Source organism: Poecilia mexicana, unplaced genomic scaffold (assembly GCF_051168715.1).
Source record: "Poecilia mexicana isolate PSO_F unplaced genomic scaffold, ASM5116871v1 scaffold_1, whole genome shotgun sequence".
NCBI classification, from domain to species: Eukaryota; Metazoa; Chordata; class Actinopteri; order Cyprinodontiformes; family Poeciliidae; genus Poecilia; species Poecilia mexicana.
This window is the reverse complement of record NW_028263370.1, coordinates 7998476-8020520: the sequence shown is the minus strand read 5'-3', so window position 1 is coordinate 8020520 and position 22045 is coordinate 7998476. Positions and strand designations below refer to the sequence as shown.

Sequence of the window (22045 nt, the reverse complement as noted above, 5' to 3'; positions counted from 1 at the left end):
TACCAGAAATAATTTGAGCTGTGATCTCTTGTACCCAAATGTTTTGGCAGTGGAAGCAAAAAAGAGGAATAGGAAATGTACATGTAAGTACAACGTACTTTGATGTCCTTAGCTGGAATTATGTGTAATTTTGTGGCTTCTTCCATGTTTTCAAATGTAACTGGATGCTTTTCCTGTTTATTGCTGATCTGATGTTACATGTTGTTGCTGGGTTTTCCATTTGCCAGCAAAAATCTCCATTAAACTGCATAACCCGTGTGGGAAACTCTGCTCTCTTTAAGGAGAAATGAATAGTCAGTGATCATAAAAAAGGTCACAGATAATTCTCATTGACCATCTCAGATGGAAAGAATGCATCATATAGATTATATTTATCCAATACCCTCAGATGATCAGCTCTGATGCAACGTTTCCTTGGCAACAGATTAGCAAAGAGGGAAGAGATACGGATCTCAAAAAGTGATGTGTTCGGATTGATACTGGCGTCACTGGGAGCAGATAAGAGAGAACAGGAGGTTTGAAGTAAGAAAAATATGTGGAGATCTATTAAAAAAAAAATCTCTCATCAGGACACACTTTTTAATTTTTAATTTTTAATTTAATCGTTGATTTATTTAGTCTAATTCACACCTTTTCGTTATAAGACTTCAGCTACCCAGATCTGTCAGCAGATTCTGTTGGGTTCCAGCCAGCGAGTCCCTTTCCTGTGGCATTTGAAAGCCCCCAGAAGCCAGAGTCACGTTGAGTGAATCATCAATTCTTGGCTTTGGATTTTATGCACTGCGAGTTATTGATGAAGAATTGATGCCATGAGGAGTGTAACTTTATAACAAGGTGGTGCCGCTGGGTTCGGGCTGCCAAAACCGTGTAACATGAGGGGATAAAACTGTTTGCACAGTGGTTTTGTACTAATCACAGAATGAGAATTAATAATCAGGCAAACACCCATTAATCTGCGACACAATAACTGGGCTGTACGTTGAAGGCATGCCATCAACCTTAGCTTGAGATTAGTTCTGTATTTTCAGGTCTTAAGCAGGTTCAGTTCTTGTTTTTATCGATTACCAAATGTCCGGTTTTCTGATTCTGTACCGAAGAAATAAGATATTAAAATAAACCGTACAGAAAAACAAGTAACAATTTTGTCCTTGCTGTCCAGCATTGGCCGAAACCAAACCTTACATTCTGGGTTATCTGCTATTATATCCCTAATCATTTCACATAAAGTGGTAAGCAAAATTGAAATCAGATCAAAAACTGAAGTCAGCCACAAATCTTTAAGTTTTAAATAGTAATTAAAACTTATTATTTTCACTCAAAAGAAAGCCAAGGGCTTGGCTGAAGACAGACATTGCAATAACATGATGGTGCCACCACCGTGCTTTACTGTGGACTGCTTGTCTATGCGACGACGGCTACTGGGGTTGTAGAACATGTAGCATAGCATAACTTGTTTTATCACTCAGTTTTGAACAGTTATAATAGTCTAAGCTAGCTATGCTGACAACATGCTAACCAATGTCAAAACAACAAGTTAATGGTGGGTAACTATGGCAACCAGTGACAGTTTAAAAGCCCGCTGACTCTTTCTGTTGTCAGGTTCCGCCGAGTTAATAAAACATCAATCAGACAAGCGCGATCTGAATATCAAACGAAACTGTGACATCACAATGTGACATCACAATATAACTTCAAAGGCAGAATTCTGACATCATCAGCGATTATATAATCTTGTCACATCCATCTACCTTCATCACAACCTGTTAGCAGCCGTTGTTGATTCGTTTCTCGTGAGAATTTACTTAGCAGTTCATAGTAAGATTTTCGACTTTGTTTGGTGCAAGTTTCTGTTGGAGATTTACGTCAAACTTAAAGTAAAATCTTTCCTGAGTTTCTAGACAAGTTATCTTTGAACCTGAAACAAACAAAGGTTACTATGCAGTCCAACCTACCTAGAGTTGAAGAAGTCGCTTTCGACAACGTTGTCGAAAGGGAGGTACAGCCACCCAAACCACCCAAACGCAAGAAGAAGAAGATGTCGTTTGCAGTCTGGTGGGAGCTCCATGCATCTGAGGAGCTAAAGAAAGCTGCTGAAAATATCGAACAGCAGGAATCTCCACTGGTGATTAATAGTGAGTTGATCACCAAAGCACCTGAGACGGTGGATCACAAAGGGGACAAACAGCCACCTGAGGGCAAATTCAACGAGAAGAACCAGGTACCGTTTAATACCTGGTCAGAGGAACATGTCCCCATTGACCAAGAGGTTTCTGCGGTAACTATTGAAAAGCAGAACGAATCACTGGTCAAAGAAGAAGAGTCCATCATTGGAGTGCAGGAGACAAATGAGAAGGAACAGCCCTCTAAGTCTGAGGAGCAGCCACCAACCACCAGGCGAATCAAGAAGAAAAAGATACCGTTTCACATCTGGTTGGCGAAACACGCCCCCGCTGAAATAAGGGCTTCAGCTGAAAGCACTGAAACGCAAGACGTTTCACCAGTAGCCACACAGGAATCAGTCTCCTCACTGCAGGAGACAATCGATCTGACAGAGAAGGAAGAGTCCTTTAAGTCTTGCACTGAAAATATTAATAAGCAGGACACTTCTTTGCCTGAAGACGAAGGTGATCAGGCAGTTTCATTGAAAACGGAGATTTGCGCGAAGGAAACACCACTGGTCACCGAACAGGATTTCAGTGTCTCCAAAACACAGGAGACACTGGATCAGCAAGAGGAGGTGCAGCCACCAACCACCAGGCGCATCAAGAAGAAAAAAATACCGTTTCACATCTGGTTGGCAAAACATGCCCCCACTGAAATAAGAACTTCAGCTGAAAGCACTGAAACGCAAGACGTTTCACCAGTAGCCACACAGGAATCGATCTCCGTACTGCAGGAGACAGTCGATCTGGCAGAGAAGGAAGAGTCCTTTAAGTCTTGCGCTGAAAATCTTAATAAGCAGGACACTTCTCTGCCTGAAGACGAAGGTGATCAGGCAGTTTCCTTGAAAAAGCAGATTTGCGTTGAGGAAACACCACTGATCACTGAACAGGATTTCAGTGTCTCCAAAACACAGGAGACACTGAATCAGCGAGAGGAGGTGCAGCCACCAACCACCAGGCGCATCAAGAAGAAAAAGATACCGTTTCACATCTGGTTGGCGAAACACGCCCCCGCTGAAATAAGGACTTCAGCTGAAAGCACTGAAACGCAAGACGTTTCACCAGTAACCACGCAGGAATCAGTCTCCTCACTGCAGGAGACAATTGATCTGGCAGAGAAGGAAGAGTCCTTTAAGTCTTGCACTGAAAATATTAATAAGCAGGACACTTCTCTGCCAGAAGAAAAAGCTCCTCAGGGAGATTCCTTGAAAAAGGACTCTTGTACAGAAGAACCTGTGATTTCTAAGACAGAGCTGGTCACTGAAAAGAAATCACAGCAGAAAGTGAATCAGAAAGGGAAAAAACAGACATCAATGACGAATCGTATCAAGAAGACGCCTCTGTTATGGAAATCTTTTCCTGAATCAGACGCTCGCGTAGATCTAACATTTTTGACAGAAAATAGTGACATCAATAACAGTCCTCTGGCGGAAAAAACAAGGTATCAGTCAGCTTTGCCCACAAGAGTGAAGAAGACATTTTGGAAGGTGTTACCTGAAACAGAACCTCGCATTGACCTAAATTTCTTCGCTGAACATATCGAAGAGCACAATGTTTCAGTTCTGGCAAAAGACGGTGAGCAGGTAGCATCCTTGGAAAAGCAGTGTTATTCCAAGGACACTGTGATTTCCACCACAAGTCAAGCAAAGTGTACGTGTCAGGCTAAATCGAAAGAACCTGAATTGGGAAGTATCGAACTACAGAAATACCTAATGAGACAGCTTGATGAGATGTTTGACATAAATCGCAAACTCAATGCTAAACTCAAATACCAGCAAGATCTGTTGAGGAAAGTCCTCTCAGAACAAAGACCACACAGGAAGTCAACAGGGTGGGGCCATGAGTGGCAGGAGTGATTGGCAGGAATTAGAAAGACAGCCACTGTAGTTGTTGATTGGATATTTTAAATTATATTAAAAAGCCAGTAGATCAGAACTCATGTTCATCCATTATACAATTCGCATTTCTAATTCTAAACAGAGAAAAAGACAACCACATTTATCAAATAAAGGGAGATTTAGAAAAATAAAATTTTACCAACATGGAACAAAACGAGCATTTTAGAAGTCTAAACCTATACAAATTGGGCAAGATATATCGATATCTATTTATATGTAAATATCGATATATAAATTTATCTATATATAAAATTTAGATAGATAGATAGATAGATAGATAGATAGATAGATAGATAGATAGATAGATAGATAGATAGATAGATAGATAGATAGATAGATAGATAGAGGTCTATCTATACTTCTATCTATCTCTCTATACATATATAAATCTATATGTAGATATCTATATCTATCTACATATCGATATCTATCTATCTATCTATCTATCTATCTATCTATCTATCTATCTATCTATCTATCTATCTATCTATCTATCTGTATATATATATATATCTATATGTCTACATATCTATATCTATCTCTATCTATACATTTATAAATCTATATGTAGATATCTATATATCTACATATTGATATCAATCTCTATCTATCTATCTATCTATCTATCTATCTATCTATCTATCTATCTATCTATCTATCTATCTATCTATCTGTATATATAGATATCTATATGTCTACATATCTATATCTATCTCTATCTATACATTTATAAATCTATATGTAGATATCTATATATCTACATATTGATATCAATCTCTATCTATCTATCTATCTATCTATCTATCTATCTATCTATCTATCTATCTATCTATCTATCTATCTATCCATCTATCCATCCATCCATCCATCCATCCATCCATCCATCCATCCATCCATCCATCCATCCATCCATCCATACCAGTGACGTGCGGTGAGGTTCATTGCTGGTGAGGCACTGACTTATGACTTAGACACCATGCATGTTATTGAACCTACGGAAATTTCGCGCAAGCATACAACGCTGGGCGGCAAAAAGACTAATCTTTTACATGTCATCCATAGCCGCGTTAACTCAGTGAAACTTAAAAATGTAGGTATTAATTTCGTGCTACGATCCACAGCAAAGTGATCTGTATTCACCAAACTACGCAGACCCGTTGCCATAGCAACTGACAACAATGCCGCTTCATCTTTTAGGATTTAACACCAAAAAACATTCAAGAATTTTGCACACAGAACAGAATATTGAGTATGTTGTTGTAGGACGTTTTAGGCTTAATGTTTCATTAATAAATAATTGCTGTGGTAGATTAGCTACCGCTTCTAACTTACTGAATTATTTAGACATACGAACTGTAGCCCAAAAAACGCACATTTCATTAAAAAAACTAAACAAAAACATCTTATTGCTGTCTTACCTTTACTTATCATTGAAATCTATGCACCGCAATTCTGCACAAAAAGATCCGTTCATCCAAAGCCAAGTCTATCCTCGCCATGTCTTTTCTACTCGTTTAAGAATCATCAAACTGTCTCGAAGCAAAACTTTCAGCTCCGGTGTTGCTCTTCCTTTAGTTATTATCTCCTGCTTCAATTGAAAATCCACTTTAGAAAACTGCTTAAGTGTATAAATGTAGTCTTTCATGTTGACATCTGAAAAGATGAGAAAACAAATATATCGCTGTACTTTACTTATACTGTGTGGCTAGCTCCATGGCTAGCTCACCATGTCTTACTCTGCAGTTGTGGAGTCACAATATCTGGGTTCATGAGCGCCCCCTGCCATGAGGCAAGAGAACTGCCTGCCTCACCTCGAGTCTGTTCTCTGTCGTTTCTGATCGCTCCTCCGCACACAAAACACGATACACACACAGTTAGTGACAAAAAACACTGTACATTATATACATAAGCGAAATTATGGAAAATCAGTCCATATATTAAATGTGCAGTTAGCGAGAGGTTGCGCAATCCCAGGTGAGGCTCTGCTCACTGCTGCCTCTTCACTTCTGAGCATTTGAATGGGAAAATGCGAAAATCCAGCGATTTTTAAGAAAAAACTAATCAGAATTGGTTAAGCTAAGTAAAAAATAGATACTTTATAGTAAAAACCACAGGGTGAAAATAGCAATATAAATTATTTTATATTATTTTTCCATGATGACAGGTGAGGCAGAGACCGCACGTCACTGCTACAGACCCATGCAGCCTAAATTGACATAATTCAGCTTGAAAAAATAATGGGGGAAATATTTAAAAAATATAAATACTTCTTAACAATTGGGATGTCTTCGTTGTGAATATCTACAAGATATTGACCAGAATAAAAATATTTCAGGCGATGTAATGAAACGAAATAAGGGAAAGCAGATTAAAATACATGTTCGTAGTTTTCTATTCTGTTCTATCCATCAATTTGAGCGGACACAGACGTAATCATCTCACATTTAATAAATTATCTTTGGTGCGCTTGCCTGAGGTCAAGCTTACGCATGCGCTGTGGTGAGATCCCGTGGCACAATGACACATTCACACAATGAGAGGTCAATATCTGCGGTCGACTGCTTCCCCAGAATTAATCAAGGCAAATTGGTTATTAAACTACCCACGCTTCTAGAAACACAGTGATGAGAAAGAAACCATGAGATGTGGAAACGGAAGTGATGACACAAAAAGACGTGTTCCGGAGTGCTCTTTGCATTCTTGTGTGACACACAAAAAAATAAATAGCTTAGAAATGTTTTATTTTAAGCGTTTCACATTTGATTAAAATCCCAACCCAGTTTAAACAAGATATGAAGGTAGTATTTCTTCTCAGATGGTATCTCGTATAAATCATTTCATAAATCAAATATATTCTCAAGGAAAATGTTATCAAGTTCGCAGCAGCTAAAATTAGCCAATGGTGTGTTAGCACTGCCATCTAGTGGTCACTCCTCCACATGCCTAAAGTTCGTCACTCCACTAATAAAATGTCATGTTTTTCTGAGGAGTTTTCTCACTTTCAGCATTTTTATTAAATCAGTGTGTTATATTATTTACTTGACTTGCTAAATTTCTTTAAGCGATGTTTTTATTAACTCAATCCTGTATTTCACTGAGCAAAAGTCTTGTACCACAACTCATTTCTTTGCAACTTTGCTCCCAATAAGTCAGACTTGGGCTTAAGGTCTTGACAGCAGCTGTTTTTTTTTTTTTTTGGTTCACTTTCATTTAGTACCTGAATTAAAGCGAACAATGGCGCCACGCTGTCCAATTTGTGCTACAAAAAAAGTTGATGAAAGAATAAGCAATCTTTAAAATTAATTTAGCAGCAAAGATAATATAACAGAGATGCAATTTGCGTCACGTAGGAGACTGGCTGGACAATGGACTTTATTAGGTCAAATTTGCCTGTTCTGTTTTGCAGACAGAGCTGGGTTAATTCTTCATGATGTAGTTTGGTAAGCTGTTGGAAACACACCTCATACATTTGGATCCATGTTGATTAAAAAGTTATGCAATTGCTGCAGATTTTGGTGTGCATACATGATGTTAACTAAGTCCCCTTTTATCCCCATTCTCAAGCATCGTTATCATTTCAGCAAGTCGTCTTTGCCACTTTCAACAGAAGAACTGACTGCAGGCTGGCAACCTGTTATTGACAGAGCCCAAGTTAATAAAGGTCACAGTTGCAAACAAGAGAGGGAGGAGTGGATTTATATGTAACTGATTTATATGTAACAGTTAAAAAAAATTTTTTTTGAATATTTCTCAAAATCTCTAGTCTGGAAATAAATACAGTTGAAACAAGAAATTTATATTCACCAAATAAAAAGACATACACATTTTTTTCCTCATTTTCTTCAAATTCGGAAATTTACATACATTTGGCCTGTTATGTAAACTTCTTCTACACCCACAAACTTCTTCCAAGTTTGTGGACGAGGGGAAGGGGGAGGAAGACAGGGAGGAGAGATTTCCTCCCTTCACACCTTCTGTGCTGCAGTGTGGAGCTAAGAGCAGCAAAGACTCAGGCAGGAAAGATGAAGAGGGAACTGGTGGTGTTTCTGCTTTGCATGGTCCTGCTGGTGACTGAAACAGGTAGGATTACATAAAACTGAAGGTAAAACCAGAGACACAGAGAAAAACAGAGAGATATTAGCACTATTTAATATACTTATTGTGTATCTTAACTGTATTGTTCCCCCACCAGCAATTGGGAAGCTTCTTTATACAGATTGTGAAGAAAAAACTTATTTATCATAATTTTTTTACAAGACTGTTTACTTTTGAAGACAGATGGAATTCCCATGGCTAGTTATTTTATTATCCAAAGCATGTTGTTTTTGCTTTCTCGAAGATCACTAAAACTCCCGGATTTCAAATTGTGTGTGTTTTTTTTTTTTATTTTATTTTTTTAAACATCCCTATTTCTTCATGAGAAAATTGCCACGTATTGCTGTGAGGCCCCAGCCGCAGCAGAACCTGCAGCCTCAACACCAGACGGGGCCCCGATGTTGACAGAAGTAGGTACCGTTTCCCTGCAGCTCGCTCATGTGCCAGAGGAAGACAGAGCCTCCCCGGCTGCATGCTGGGGTCACGTGCTGCTGGGAGTCCCTCTCCAGGGAGTGTGAGGGATGAATGAGCACTTTGTTACCTACCCGGCCTCCAAACACAGCCCTAGGTTCAGAAAGAGAGAGAGAGAGAGAGAGAGAGAGAGAGAGGACAGAGAGTCCTCATTCTGCAGAGACCAATGTTTACAGGAGCAGCTCCCCTGGGATTGGCTGTGGGGCTAAAAAAAACAAAAAACAAAAAAAAAAAAACAGCCTCATATCAGCGCATAGAGCCTAAATAGCTCGGTCTGTAGGCTGTGCTGGTTGAGGAAGGATGTTGTTGTGATTAGCCAATACCCAGCTGTGACAAAAACAGCTGACATGTTTATGGAAAGACAAACAATAAACAGGCTGAGGTTAAACTCCGAGCTGAGAATACCAAGAGGAAGCACTCTGACTCACATCCACACAGCCAGGAGCTGAGAAACTGCAGTCCTGTTTGGAAATCGCCTCAACCAGAGGCGGAGGGGAGGAGGGGGGAGAGACTGGGAGAGTGTGTCACAAGACAATGAACTGTGCAGACAAACTGTTTGTTTCCTCCTCAGCTGCCAATCCTGTCATCAGGGAGAAGTTTGCCAAGCAGCTTCTTCGCAGCAAGAGGCAGGACAGGCCAGTGAAGGCCGGCCATCCCGATGAACCAATGAGGGTAAGGCAAGAAACGAGAAGAGCCCAGTCATAAAATATCTCACATTACAGAGTATATTTCACTCGGTGTCATATCTAACATTTCTTTGTAACTTAGGCTTTGTTTTACTGAGTAGATCAGAGCGTCTAAAAGTTTTAAATCAGTAATCAATCGCTTTCCTTTAGTATGGGCTATTTAGTTTATGCGACACTGAGGTGGGTCAGTTTCTTGTATTTTGTTCTTCAAAATGGGAAAGACAAGCGAACATGATATTCAAATGAGGAGAATGAGTGGAATTACTTCACAAAAATAACTTCTCGTCTAAACTTCTTCATATAGAGGGTCAGATGAATATATAGTCATTTCAAACAACTGGAATTGGATCTTGGCACCAGGTACTGTAAATAGGACGGCTGAATAAATACGATTGTATGAGTCATAATATGGGTGCTGTGGCTTATTGCCCAGGGCTGCATAGTCTGTGTGGGTGGTCCAAGCTTATTGATTTTTGTACGTCCAGTGAATGTGGAATGTGTTTTTCCCCCAGTGTTGTGCACAGTGTAAACACTGTCACAAAACACACCATTCATGGAAAAAGGCTAATTGCACTGAAAATAGTGTCAGACTGTACGTCTCTGAAATTAACATTGAACAAATAAATACCCCTTTGTGTACATGATTACAAAATTGTGTTTTGCAGAACTGGCTTTCTTGGTGGAGTTTATATTGAATTTGTTTGTCTTTAGGAAAAGCAGGAAAAGGAAAAAGTCAACGACGGGATGCAAAAAGGCATCCAGGGAGTAATTCAAGCAAAAAGTGCCACTGGCTTCTGCTTTTCAGCTGCAGCTCTTAAAAAAAAAAATAAATGCAAAACATGGAGGCTTTGAATGTAATGCAATGTGTGCATTTGCAGTAAACCGTATCAGTGCTTACAAACAAAATCAGTCGGAAACAAAGACAGGATTGTACTAAAGTTTCTACTCTGAGTGGATATGAATGTGAAACAGTGTTTTTTTTTTTTGCATTGGGTTGCTGTGAGCTGTTAAAGTGAATCATCATGTTTGTTTGGAAACTTTGCATTATGGCCATGTTTATTTCTGGAAGCAGTGAAACATCAGTTTGAGTTTGATGCGTCTACTTGAGGTTTTTCTTCACCGTCCTGAAAAGGCCTCCTGTGTTACTGGATGCCAGTTTGAGATCAGATTTCACTTTGAAGAAATTATGGCAATCAGTTTTTTTTTTTTTGTACTATCTTATTTTGATGTGGTCGCTATCACTGTTTCCATTGTAAAAAACAGTTCAACTTTCTTTTATTGTTCAGAACGTTATAATTGTTATAATGAGACCTGAGGTTTTTATCTGCTGTCTGCAGGAGTTTACTTTCATGGGAAGGCCTCTGTGTTTCACTGTTTAGTATTTTTGCAAAGCTGTTAAAGTAATTATATATATATATATATAAAAAAACCTCAATAAACTCACACGAGTCATGCTTTTCTGCACTCATCTCTCTAGTTTAATTTTCCAGCTGAACTGGAGCTGAATCAGCGGGGTTTCACTCTGACTCTGCGGTCCTCCCTGTTAAAGTTTCAATTTAGCAAACTGTGAAAACGAGCAATAACTTCCTGCAGCTTCCTGCAGCTTCTTTCCCCACACGTCTCCTTCAGGTGACTCCATCTCTCCACAGGAGCATCTGCTCCGCATGCAGGCGCTGGACCAGGTGGCCCAGGAGAGCAACATGGAGTACTGGCCACTGCCCCCCGCGCTGCGACAGGAACTACGGACACCCGGTCTGAGCACCAAGGTCTCCGCCAGTCTTTCCACGTTCAGTTTTCGGATCCAATCCGTGCGCTGCTAAGTTCGCTAATAAAATCAAATAAAATCAAATCAATAAAATCAAAGCTTTGCACTCACAATTTTACAGGCCTTCGTTGTCTATTCAAACATTTTAATGAAGTCCTTACGAGGCCACATCGGAGCTTATAGTCCCTGGGTCAAATAGTCAAATTATCCTCTCCTTCCTGGACTTTCTTGTATACCAACAAAACATGTCCGCTTGCTTTCTTCCGTGACGTTTGTATTTATTCTTTTCAAAATTATTATTATTATTTTCCATTTGTAGTTGCGTTTATGGCTCAGCTCAGTTCAGACAAACCTTTCTCAGGTCTAGTTTGGAAATAAAGTCCCGTGAGATTGATTTCTATTAAACCTGCATTGCTAAAGCGCTGACGGTGAAAAGATGCTGCTTCTTTCTCCAAACAGCTGCTGAAGTAAAACCAATAGGCTGGTTATATGTACATAAATATATGTACATATAACATTATTATGCACACTGCGTCACGAATTAATTTGCTTATTTTTGCTTTCATCAAACACGCCCTTATATTTGTTTATTTTTGTTTTTCCTCTCTGCTTGCAGAAAACGACCAGGAACGACGGGACACGAATTTCACGAAGGGATCTTAAAAAAAATGAAAAAGCAAAAACTGTTCTTCCTTTGATTGTCCTTCAAACTCCAGACGAAGACAAACTAATACAAAATGTTTTCTAATGTAGAAAAGTGTAGTTCACGTATTTTTCTAGTTGTAGATTTTTTTCTTCTTCTGAGTAACAATGGACAGCAAAATAAAATAAAATAAAAATAAAACAATGAATAAATACCCGTGTTCAACCCCTTTATTACTATTATATATTATATTTCCAAATCAAACCATATGTTTTTTATGAATGCATAGCGCAGGGTAAAGCGGCACGCAGTCCATACGGAATTAGGGACTTTAGTGTCTCATGGCTCTACTAAAATAAATAAATAAAAAAAATACCGCATACATGCGCTGCACACAGTCTGAGATGTAACAGAAACATTTTGTGAAAACACTTAAATGGCCCATTGAAATTTGTATAGAAGAAAATACACAGAAGCAGACACCTTTAAGTGATGCGAATGATTTAAATACGACGGGAATGTGCAGGTTAAAATTAATTGTCAGTTTAAGAAGCCTAAAATAAAAGCTCCACTTTCTATCGTTAGTTTGATTAAATCTAACCCGGCCTAAACTGCCTTAGGAACGCAATAAGGATTTATTAAGACTTTTATGACCATTTCAATTTCAGGAGACTTATGTTTTTTTTTTTTGTAAAAGCACTTTGAATTGTCTCTGACTGAAAGGTTCTATATAAATAAAGTTGCTTTGCCTTATGAGCCTGAGGCCTTGGCACCTCTATTTATTTGTTTGGAAGGAGAAAAAAAAAACAATCCATAATCCTGATAGCTTAGAAGAAGGTAATAGGACTGGAACAAAAAACAGACCTTAATACTCAAAGATATCAGAAACTCAACTGATTTATTGAAAAGCATCTAAAAAGCAATCTGACAACTTTCTGCTATGGCAAACATATCTATAAAAAAAATGTAAAATGACGTATATTCTTGGGGGAAAAAAAATTGATAAATGCACTTTGGAGGAAAAAAAAAGTTTAATTTAATTTTTTAAAATGTTAGAAATACAAGACATTACAAAACTATTTAGGACAACAAAACTATTTTTTAATACTTCTGTATTCAAAGTGCTCTAGTTGTTTTTTTTTTTCAGATATACTGTCGGGATAACCAGTTAAAATAACAGGTTAAATATAGGACATGGGGATCTTTTTGTTTTGAACTCAGCTTGGAAGATATGAGGGGGAAAAATACATTCTAGCTGGTTTTAGGTTGAAAAATAGTGAAAATTTAGGAGCTCTGTACAGAAAGCAGCATTCTGCTGCAAAGGAAACGTCACATTCACCAACACATCAGGTAAAACGGACTTCATATCATTTGGTCAAAACATTAAATATATGCCAGAATTTTTATATATATATATATATATATATATATATATATATATATATATATATATATATATATATATATATATATATATATATATATATATGTACATATAACATTATTATGCAATACTCCTTTATATATTACATACAGCTTTGCTTAAATATCCCATAAACTTCCAGAATCATCTTTTGTCCTTGAAGAAGCCCTTGGAGGTGCTGCTCTCCTTGATGGTGACAGTCAGGAAGTTGGCGGTCACGTCCGTCACCAGCACCTTCTCCACGTTGCTGAGGCATGGCCTCCAGGCCGTTTGGTCCTGGCTGTCGTCGAGCCTGGTCGGAGACCGCCTGTCCAGAAAGTAAGGCTTCTCCATCGGCGGCAACTCCGTGGGTCGGCCGCGGCTCGCTTTGTGAGGCTGCTTGAAGTGCGCCACCAGGTAGCCGGAGCCGTCTTTAGTCCTGTGTGGCTCCATGCTGCGGTGAGAGTGGAGCTGCTTGTGGGAACTCCCGCGGGAGACTTTCTGTGTGTGGTGATGATGATGATAATAGTGGTGGTGATGGTGGCGTTTGTGGTTCTCTGAGTGTCTGTGGGCCAGCTTCTGCAACCTCATCTCCTCATCTCCCTGAAACTTGGACAGTTTGTGAGGACCGCGTGTCTCCTCCTCCTCTTCTTCTTCTTCTTCTTCTTCCTCCTCCTCCTCCTCCTGCTCCTTCGTTCCTCTCTTGCGCGGCTCGGAGACGACCGGGCTGAAGTTGTCATCTACAAAGCGGGGCTTTGGCTTCGGCCCCCTTTTTTTGGGTGTTTGGACGTGGCCATCTGAATCAGTCTGTTGAAGGGAAGATCGCTGGTGCTCGTGGAGACTCAGTTCAGAAGGTCGCACGCGCATGCTTTCTCCACGGTTGACGGCGCTCGGTGGGAAGATGGTGGGGACAACAGCCCTCAGGCCTTCTCTGGCCCTGGGGGTGAAGACCGGCTCGGGGGTTGGGTACGTAACGTGCATCCCTCGAACCGCTTCGCTTCTGAACTCATAAGACTTGGTTTTACCTTTAGCCTGCGCCTAGAAGAAAATAATTTAAAAACAGCATTTTTAAGTTACAAAAAATAAATAAATAAAAAATTTAAACAACATGACAATGTTAGTTTTATAAATTAAATCTACAAATTTATAAACTTTTTTTACACAAGATACAGCATCATCAGCTCCGAGACAAACATATTTTCTGTTTAGATTAAATCAAAGCAAGTGCAACAGCTTTCCTTACAAATTACTAATCAAGCTATTTTTTTTTTCAGTTGCCATGAAAGCAAGCTGCTATGTTTTGACTAGTTTCACAAAGTATAATTTTCCAGCTCTCACATCATTGGCAGACAAGAAACATTTCATGTGCACTTTAACTGTTAATAAGTAATTCAGAAACTAACAGCTTTTTTAGGTGGTTTATAGCAAGAATGCAACAGTAAGACTAACCCTTCCTCTCAAAAAAGAACAATTAAAAGGGTTTTAAAAAACCCTCACATAGTTAATCTAAAGCTAACTAATATTAGGCTTCATATTCAAGAAATAGTTGGAAAAAAAATATTCTTAAGCTTCAGAGAGAATAAACTGACCCCCAAAAAATACCTTGAATTAATTTTGTATTTGTAGATTACAAAGGAAATAAAGGGAAATCCAGTTGGAACATTTTAACCAACTGGATTGCATCTACCAATCTTTTCTGAGCTCAGAAAAGATTGGTAGAAATACAACAGAAATTAAGGTAGAAGAAATAAATAAATAAAATGAGTACTTCATCCCAATTTCAACTGACTTAATAAAATTAAGCCGTTATTGGTTCTCTAGCTGTAGACCAGTCTGTGCTGTATGTAGAAATAATCAAGGATGAAAAATCTAAAATTGAGGTCAAAGGTGCTGTGGCAGTAGATGGATTTAACAGCAGTTGAACCTCCAAAAGAAATTCAGCTTATTTATATGAATTATCATTACATATATTTCTGCTGCAAAAAAACAACAACAAAAAAAAAACTTTAAACAGGGTACAAAAATTAATGTCTCAGCAGACAACTGGGAACAAGAACACTATTTCCAATACCAAGAAGACACAAATATGGAATTGTTAACATATATATATGGTCAAATAAAGTTATTCTTCTCTTCTGTTGCATCTTTAGTTTGTCCTTACCAAACAACCCCCACAAAAAAACAAACATAAAAAAGACAAAGTCGACATGAGGAAGTCCAAAAAAAAAAAAAAAAAAAAAAAAAAAAAAAATCTGGTAAGAACAAAATGCCATAATAAGTTCACCTTAAGCAGAAACGTCTTTGGTTTCGGCCCCCTCTTTTTGGGCCCATACAGCTCTCGTTCACGCTCTCTGCGGAAAGAAAACACCAACAGGCATCCATAATGAAGTGTCATGGGAGCAAAGTGCACGGAGTATACTGTCTGCACACTTACTGCATATATTAAGTTCACTGCTTATATTCAGAAATGCTAACATACGTTGTAATATTATAATTACCTCTGTTCGAAAGCGGCAAACAAACGGGAGTCCAAAATGTTCTCCTCAGGCTCCCAAGTGCTGTATCTGCGGAGCAGAGCATTAATCAGACTGACAGGTCTGTGAGCGGACTCGTTAGCCCCAGAGCTAAAACCCATCGAGCTGATTTTAATCCCGCTAGCTTCGGCGAGCTAACCACGGTCAGTGGACAGACAGCTCTGCAGCGGCTCGAAAACATGTATAAGAAGCGGTGTAGCGATACTTACTTGGGCGACCATCCCTTCCATTTCACCAGGTACTCAATCCGACCCTGCATGCCATCAGAAACAGAGAAGGACTCGGTTAGCTTGCAGAGGCAACCGCAGTGTTACACTACGCTGATGTTAACGCTGTATTCGGCTCTCCAGCAGAGGAGAGCAGAGCAGATATGCCTCCCTCCTACCTTCCTTATCCTCCGCTTGATGATAGACTCGGCCGCGAATACCCTCTCCCCGACGGCAGACAGCTCCATGTTTACTCCAGTGCTACCTACCGTTAGCCTGATGGGCGCTAGTTGAGCAGATATCCCCCTCCTCTCACTGCACTTCACTCCCCTCCCTCCTCCAGAATTCCCGACAGACCATAATAGTACCGAACAGCATAGACGTCAGCACATTTTTTATAGCGTTGCTAAGGAACCGCCGTCGAAGGAACCACGAGCTGGATGGCCATTGGCTCAGCCGTTGCTACGTGAATAGGGTTTCTAAGTGGAGGAGGAGCCGGGGTGTTTTTTCTGGAGTAAAATGGTGGCCTATTTTTTTTTATCCGCGCAGCGAATGAATCGTCTCACTAAACTCATGTAACGCCAACAATGAAAATAAATAAATAAATAAATAAATAAATAAATAAATAAATAAATAAATAAATAAAAAGAAAAATAAAGAAAAAAAGTCAATAACCATGGACGTGACGGTATTGCAAAAAAAACAAAAAACAAACAAGCAAGCAAACAAAAACAACAAAAAACATAAAACAAACAGGCCAAAAAACAAAGAAAAGCAAACAAACAAACAAAAAAAAAAACAGGCAGAAACTGAATATGTGTCTGCTAAGTGTTTAATAAAAATGTTAGAAATTTTGACAGTACGAACCCATTTATTTAGTTAGTTTAGAAGATTATCTGTCTAGCTTAACCGTAGTACCCCTGGAAATATATTTGGAAATGTAACCTATTGTGCAACATTTACATCTTTATTATCATCATTAATTTTTGCATTTACTATGTACACACCATTTTATATCTAAACATCTATTATTAGTAAGTTAGGGCATGCAAGCTTTGGTCTAAATTCCACAAATGATACTATTCGGCACTTTTGCTAAAAAGAAAGAAAGAAAGAAGAAAGAAAGAAAGAAAGAAAGAAAGAAAGAAAGAAAGAAAGAAAGAAAGAAAGAAAGAAAGAAAGAAAGAAAGAAAGAAAGAAAGGAAGAAAATATTACCGAATAACACATTTTAAAATATTTTTTTCAGTCATTTAAAATAAAAATTAGATAGGTAAAAAGCCACAGGTTGATTCTAAAATTCGAATGAAATGTTTTCGGTTGATTATCTGTCCTACATAAGGTAGCCTATGCATAACTAACATAATAAAATTAAATAATGCTTGACAAAAAGTGGTTGTTTAAGTTTCCCATGTCATTCTGTATTACCGAATAATGGAGAGGCATATTAAAATCGCTCACATTGGCTGCCTACAAATTTCTTTAAAAAAAAAAAAAAAGGAATAGAGTCGGATTTAGGTAAAATATTTTAGCCCTTTTTCCTTCTGGCATTTTTATTTAGCTATTATTTTTATTTTATTTTCTGTTGAATAAACATGAGCGGGGACTTTTATAAATAAAAATCAACTTTAATCATAGCAACACAAAACTTAATTACTTCTCAATTAGCTGCAAGCAATAGACATGGCGTATGGCAATAATAATAATAATAATAATAATAATAATAATAATAATAATAATAATAATAATAATAATAATAATAATAATAATAATAATAATAATAATAATAATAAACTTATTTTAGTATGTTTTTTCCGGTTCTACCACTTCTGTTCTGCATTTAACTCCAAATTATTATATGATACGCATCCAAAGTCCGTGAATGTGATCCACTGTGGTGTGACTTGATCGAATGTAAAACGGTAACACATGAAAACAGGTGCTTCAGACATTCACACGTTTCCACCATTTATTTGAAGAGAAAGCTCACGTGGAGGAATTCCAGCGTTATGATTCCGTAAAGGCCTTATGCTGCGAACAAGCAGCTGAACCAAGTTCGCTACAAATGTGCCAGGATGTCTTTGATTTCTACCAAAATAAATAGTTATGGTTTTGCGGAATAAATGATTTACGGAGACGAACATTTCGTCTTAGCACCGGTTCCAAAAGAAGCTGCTGTGATCACAGTATTCCTTATTTGCGTTTTCTGCCAGATTATGTTTATTATTATTATTATTATTATTATTATTATTATTATTATTATTATTATTATTATTATTATTATTATTATTATTGTGTCTCTGCTCAGACAAATATGGACACGCTAAAACGCTTAATCAATATTTTTTAAAAATAACTATTAAAAAAATTATGAACTTCCCATTGTTGGCAAAACAAATAAAACTGAAATCCAATTACGACAGCTATTATCTAAGGGTCTAATTTAGTTTACGATTGCTTGATGTTCCTAATTATCAGAGATGCTGAACTCCTTTCAGGCCTAACTGCCCAGTAATATTGACACTGATATGAACTCAAAATCGAAATACGAAATGTTGTCTCACATAAATCGTTTTCTTTATTGCGCTTGTGGTGTTTATTGAATCGAAGCCTTTGGATTCGCCATCTACTTATGATATGGCTAAAAGCAGTAATATTATTTCTGATTTTTGGTCATGCAGTTGTCAGAGTTTATTACAAAACGCGTCAACGGGAAATGTGGCTAATTTGATAGATGACGCCACATTAAGCATTTCTCCCAGGTAAGCGCTTTAGAGCGTCCAGTTTATCCAAACCTGTTTACAGCCTAAAATATTTTTTAAAATCTGCTGTTAACCAGGAGCAGACGAACCAAAATGCCAGCTGAGCGATTTTCTGTTCAGCTGGATTTTCTGCAGGGTCAGTTAAAAATATGTGCCTCAAATCCAACAAGTAAATTTCCCTTAAAAACTAATCACGAAAAAACAAAAATAAAACCTGAGACAAAACCATTTTTAACCAAATGTTTTTCTCAAATATAATTTCCGTCACGAATGTACGAAAACGGAGTGCGTTGGAGAGATCGGCACAGAGGTGTCCTCCTGCGTCCACTAAGCACGTCACCGAAATGACATGTTAATGAATTATCTCGACTTTCCGTAAGAAAATGTTGTGTGCGGCTGAATGAACAAAATGTCAGACAGAAAGAAGAAGATGGGCGCAGCTCAGACAGCGGCTGCGATTGGTCTCGGCGCGCCTGCAGTGCAGCACCGCTGCCGCGTTCAAACGCCATTGGCTGGCTTGTATCTGGGCAAAGACGCGCCGGCTGCCGGTGCGCACAGACGGAGGAAAAAAAAAAAAAACTGCGCTCATAACTTACGGGCAAAAACATGACGAGGAAGAAGTAAACGGAGGTTAACAATTACATTATTGTTCCGAGGAAACCCGTGGCGCCACGAAGTACCACTGACATTGATTTTTAATTTCTTAATTTTATTTCTTGAGAGAAATCCAATCCTAATTTCACGACAGTCTAAAACAAGACAAACAAACAACCAAAACAAACTCTAGCCGGCACCACGGTTTCATTGCACCACGCAATGAGATTTAAATGTAAGTGTTTTTCACCTTGGCTGCCAAGAAAGCGGAAAACTTCCACCGCAGGCTGCCAGGTCAGGAAAACAAACGTAAGCAGGCCCGCATAAAGAGGGATCAGATCAGAGTAGAAGCACTCGGTCACAAACGTAAAATACTAGCAAGCAGAGACGACTCAAATTTATTTGGGGCCCTAGCCAGGATTTCATTTGGGGCCCCCAATTCCGGTTAACATTATTTATTGAACAAAAAGCACTTTGGGAAGAAGGTTTTATCTGAATAACTTCTTTGGTCTGACAGTCCTGCCAGTATTTTGGTGTCTCAATAGAGCAGAAAAAGAGACAATAAATGTATTTATTGATGAGGCTGTAGGGGCGTTGTTAACAACGTGGGACTCCAGCAAACACCGGAGCAACAACAATAACTATTAACCCATCAGAGTATCAATGTTTTCCTTATTATTCCACAAATCCAAAATACATTGAAATGTTACATTTTGAAGGATTTAAAAGTAATAATGATACATTTCCAGCGATTCAGATCTAGAACAGATCTGTGTTCTGCATGAGAGGTTAGGCGCTATCTGTTGTCTCATTGTGACCTGATGGGAAATTTAACAGCAGCCTAGTTCGCATGTTCCTCAGGCCGGCTACATCTCCAACTGCAAAGAAGACAGCGGCACAAATCATCACTTGTACCGAAACGACTGTTTTACCTGGCTGCACAGCTTAGTGGGCGCAGTTTTTCCAGGCAGAATGTGCACTCTGCCTGCTTCACTCTCTTATAATGATTTTCTGTAAAGGATCAGAGACTAAAATGATGAAAAAAATCAAAGATGCAGCGTTTAAATCATGAGAGACTATGAGAGAGAGTGAAATCAAACACATATTTACACATTTGCAAGTAATTTTATACAAATCAATTAGTTTTCCAGATGCTTCAAAACATCCCCTTGAGTTCAACAGGTAACATCAAACAGATATTTGCGTGAAACGCATTTACTTTGACGCATTCTCAAAACGGTGCAAACAAGTAGAAAAACATATTCGAGAAAAACTTTCTAGTTCATTTTCAAGTCTTTAAGAGCTCCTCTTTCATGACGAGAAACGATACGTTTTTGTTTTTTTGTCAGACCATCGGCGGGCCTCCCTGTCATGCACGTGTGCAAATTCAGTTTCAGTTGGCAGGAAGGAGCGATGAGATGTGACAACTCCGTTTCTGTCAATATTCATCAGATGACACAAACGTCTTTATATATGCTGTTATTTCAGCGGGAGAAAGCAAGCTGCATATTGCGCAAAATCTGCAGCTGCTGAACTACGTGGGGATTTCGTTGCGGGTCCACAAACTGAGAGGCATGTTTTTTTTTTTTTTTTACTTGAACAGAAAGTGCACAGAGGAGGAGAGCAAGGACAGCCATTTTCTCTGTCGTTGCTCACATTAATGGGCACGGAGAGCAGTTTCACTGGCAACGAAGGGAAATGGTCGAGCTGCTGCTGCCTTCTCCCACAGATCACATCGATTGTCCCGACAAACTGCTTCGGTACAAAGAGGCATATCAGTCACCAGTTGCTTATAAATGTCTAGCGACCCAGATCGGCGCTTCTTCTTCTTCTTCTTCTTCTTTTTTTTTTTTTTTACAAAATTAGCGCAGAAGAGCGCCCAAGTGCGCTGCGCATTTTACGCTCAATGAGCAACTGCTGCCTGACGCAATTCATACATTAGTCAAATGGCAGACAGTGAAGCCAGCTGAGATACTGCTTTGAATGTATGACACACACAGAACATGTCGGTCACACTCCTGCTTGCAGGTGTTGACAAACGCATGACTGAGAGAGCTGGTGAGGTCTATATCCAGCTTTGAATCAGGAGTTACTGACTCATTCACTCTCGTCACACAATTTACTAACATATACAGGTGGATCTCAAGTTAAGTCAATATTATTAAAAAAAAAGTACAATTCATCAGCCTGCACAAGATATTTGTTGAGTATTTTTGAATTTTAACTACTTACAGCTCTTGAAAAATCCAGAATCCAGTTTCTCAAAAAGAAGAATAAATAATAATAAATAAATAAATTCAGACCAATCATTAACAAAACCCCAATATAATTATGGAAATGTTATGACAGTTTTATAGTCTGCACAATCATAGACTGCCGACTTAACTACTGTCTAGTTATTGACACTTTCCACAAGGAGGGTAAGGAACTGGTTGTTCCAAGAGTCTGGAGGGAGGGTGGGCATCAAGCTACTTGAGGTCCAGTGCAACGTTTTAACAGTCAGTAATGATCTGAGGAGCCATGTCGTCTGCTGGTGTTGGTGCACGTGAGTTTTCAAGTTCAAAGCCAATGCAGCCATCTTTCTCAGAGCAATTCGACAGGCTTTGCAGAGAAAGATGCTGAATCCCAGAGCAGTGGTGTCCACAGTCGGTCCTCAAGGGTCACTATCCCGTTTTAGTTTTTTCCCCTGGTTCACCACACCTGAATGAAATGATGGTTTATTAGTAGAACCTCTGCAGAACTTTGACATGTTCAGGAGGTATCTGGACCATTTCAGTCAGCTGTGTTGGAGCAGAGACATCTACGCTGGTAGAACACCGGGTCCTGAGG

At 38.7% G+C, this 22045-nt stretch overlaps 2 protein-coding genes across 2 annotated transcripts; one reads left to right on the top strand and one right to left on the bottom strand.

Moving 5' to 3' along the window:
- The first annotated feature begins 7999 nt into the window (after positions 1–7999).
- Positions 8000–11072, top strand: cunh17orf67 (chromosome unknown C17orf67 homolog). Its single transcript, XM_015004266.2, is given in 4 exon segments — positions 8000–8140; positions 9198–9298; positions 10962–11023; positions 11025–11072. Coding segments are annotated over 4 exon segments (267 nt in total). The 5' UTR covers positions 8000–8082; the 3' UTR covers positions 11071–11072.
- Positions 11073–12393: 1321 nt separating this feature from the next.
- On the bottom strand, positions 12394–17522 carry cbx8b (chromobox homolog 8b). Its single transcript, XM_015004265.2, has 5 exons — positions 16042–17522; positions 15866–15909; positions 15621–15686; positions 15407–15473; positions 12394–14160 (listed from the first exon to the last, which is right to left on the bottom strand). The coding sequence occupies exons 1-5, from the start codon at positions 16108–16110 to the stop codon at positions 13288–13290; spliced, it is 1119 nt and encodes a 372-aa protein (XP_014859751.2). The 5' UTR covers positions 16111–17522; the 3' UTR covers positions 12394–13287.
- Positions 17523–22045: the final 4523 nt, after the last annotated feature.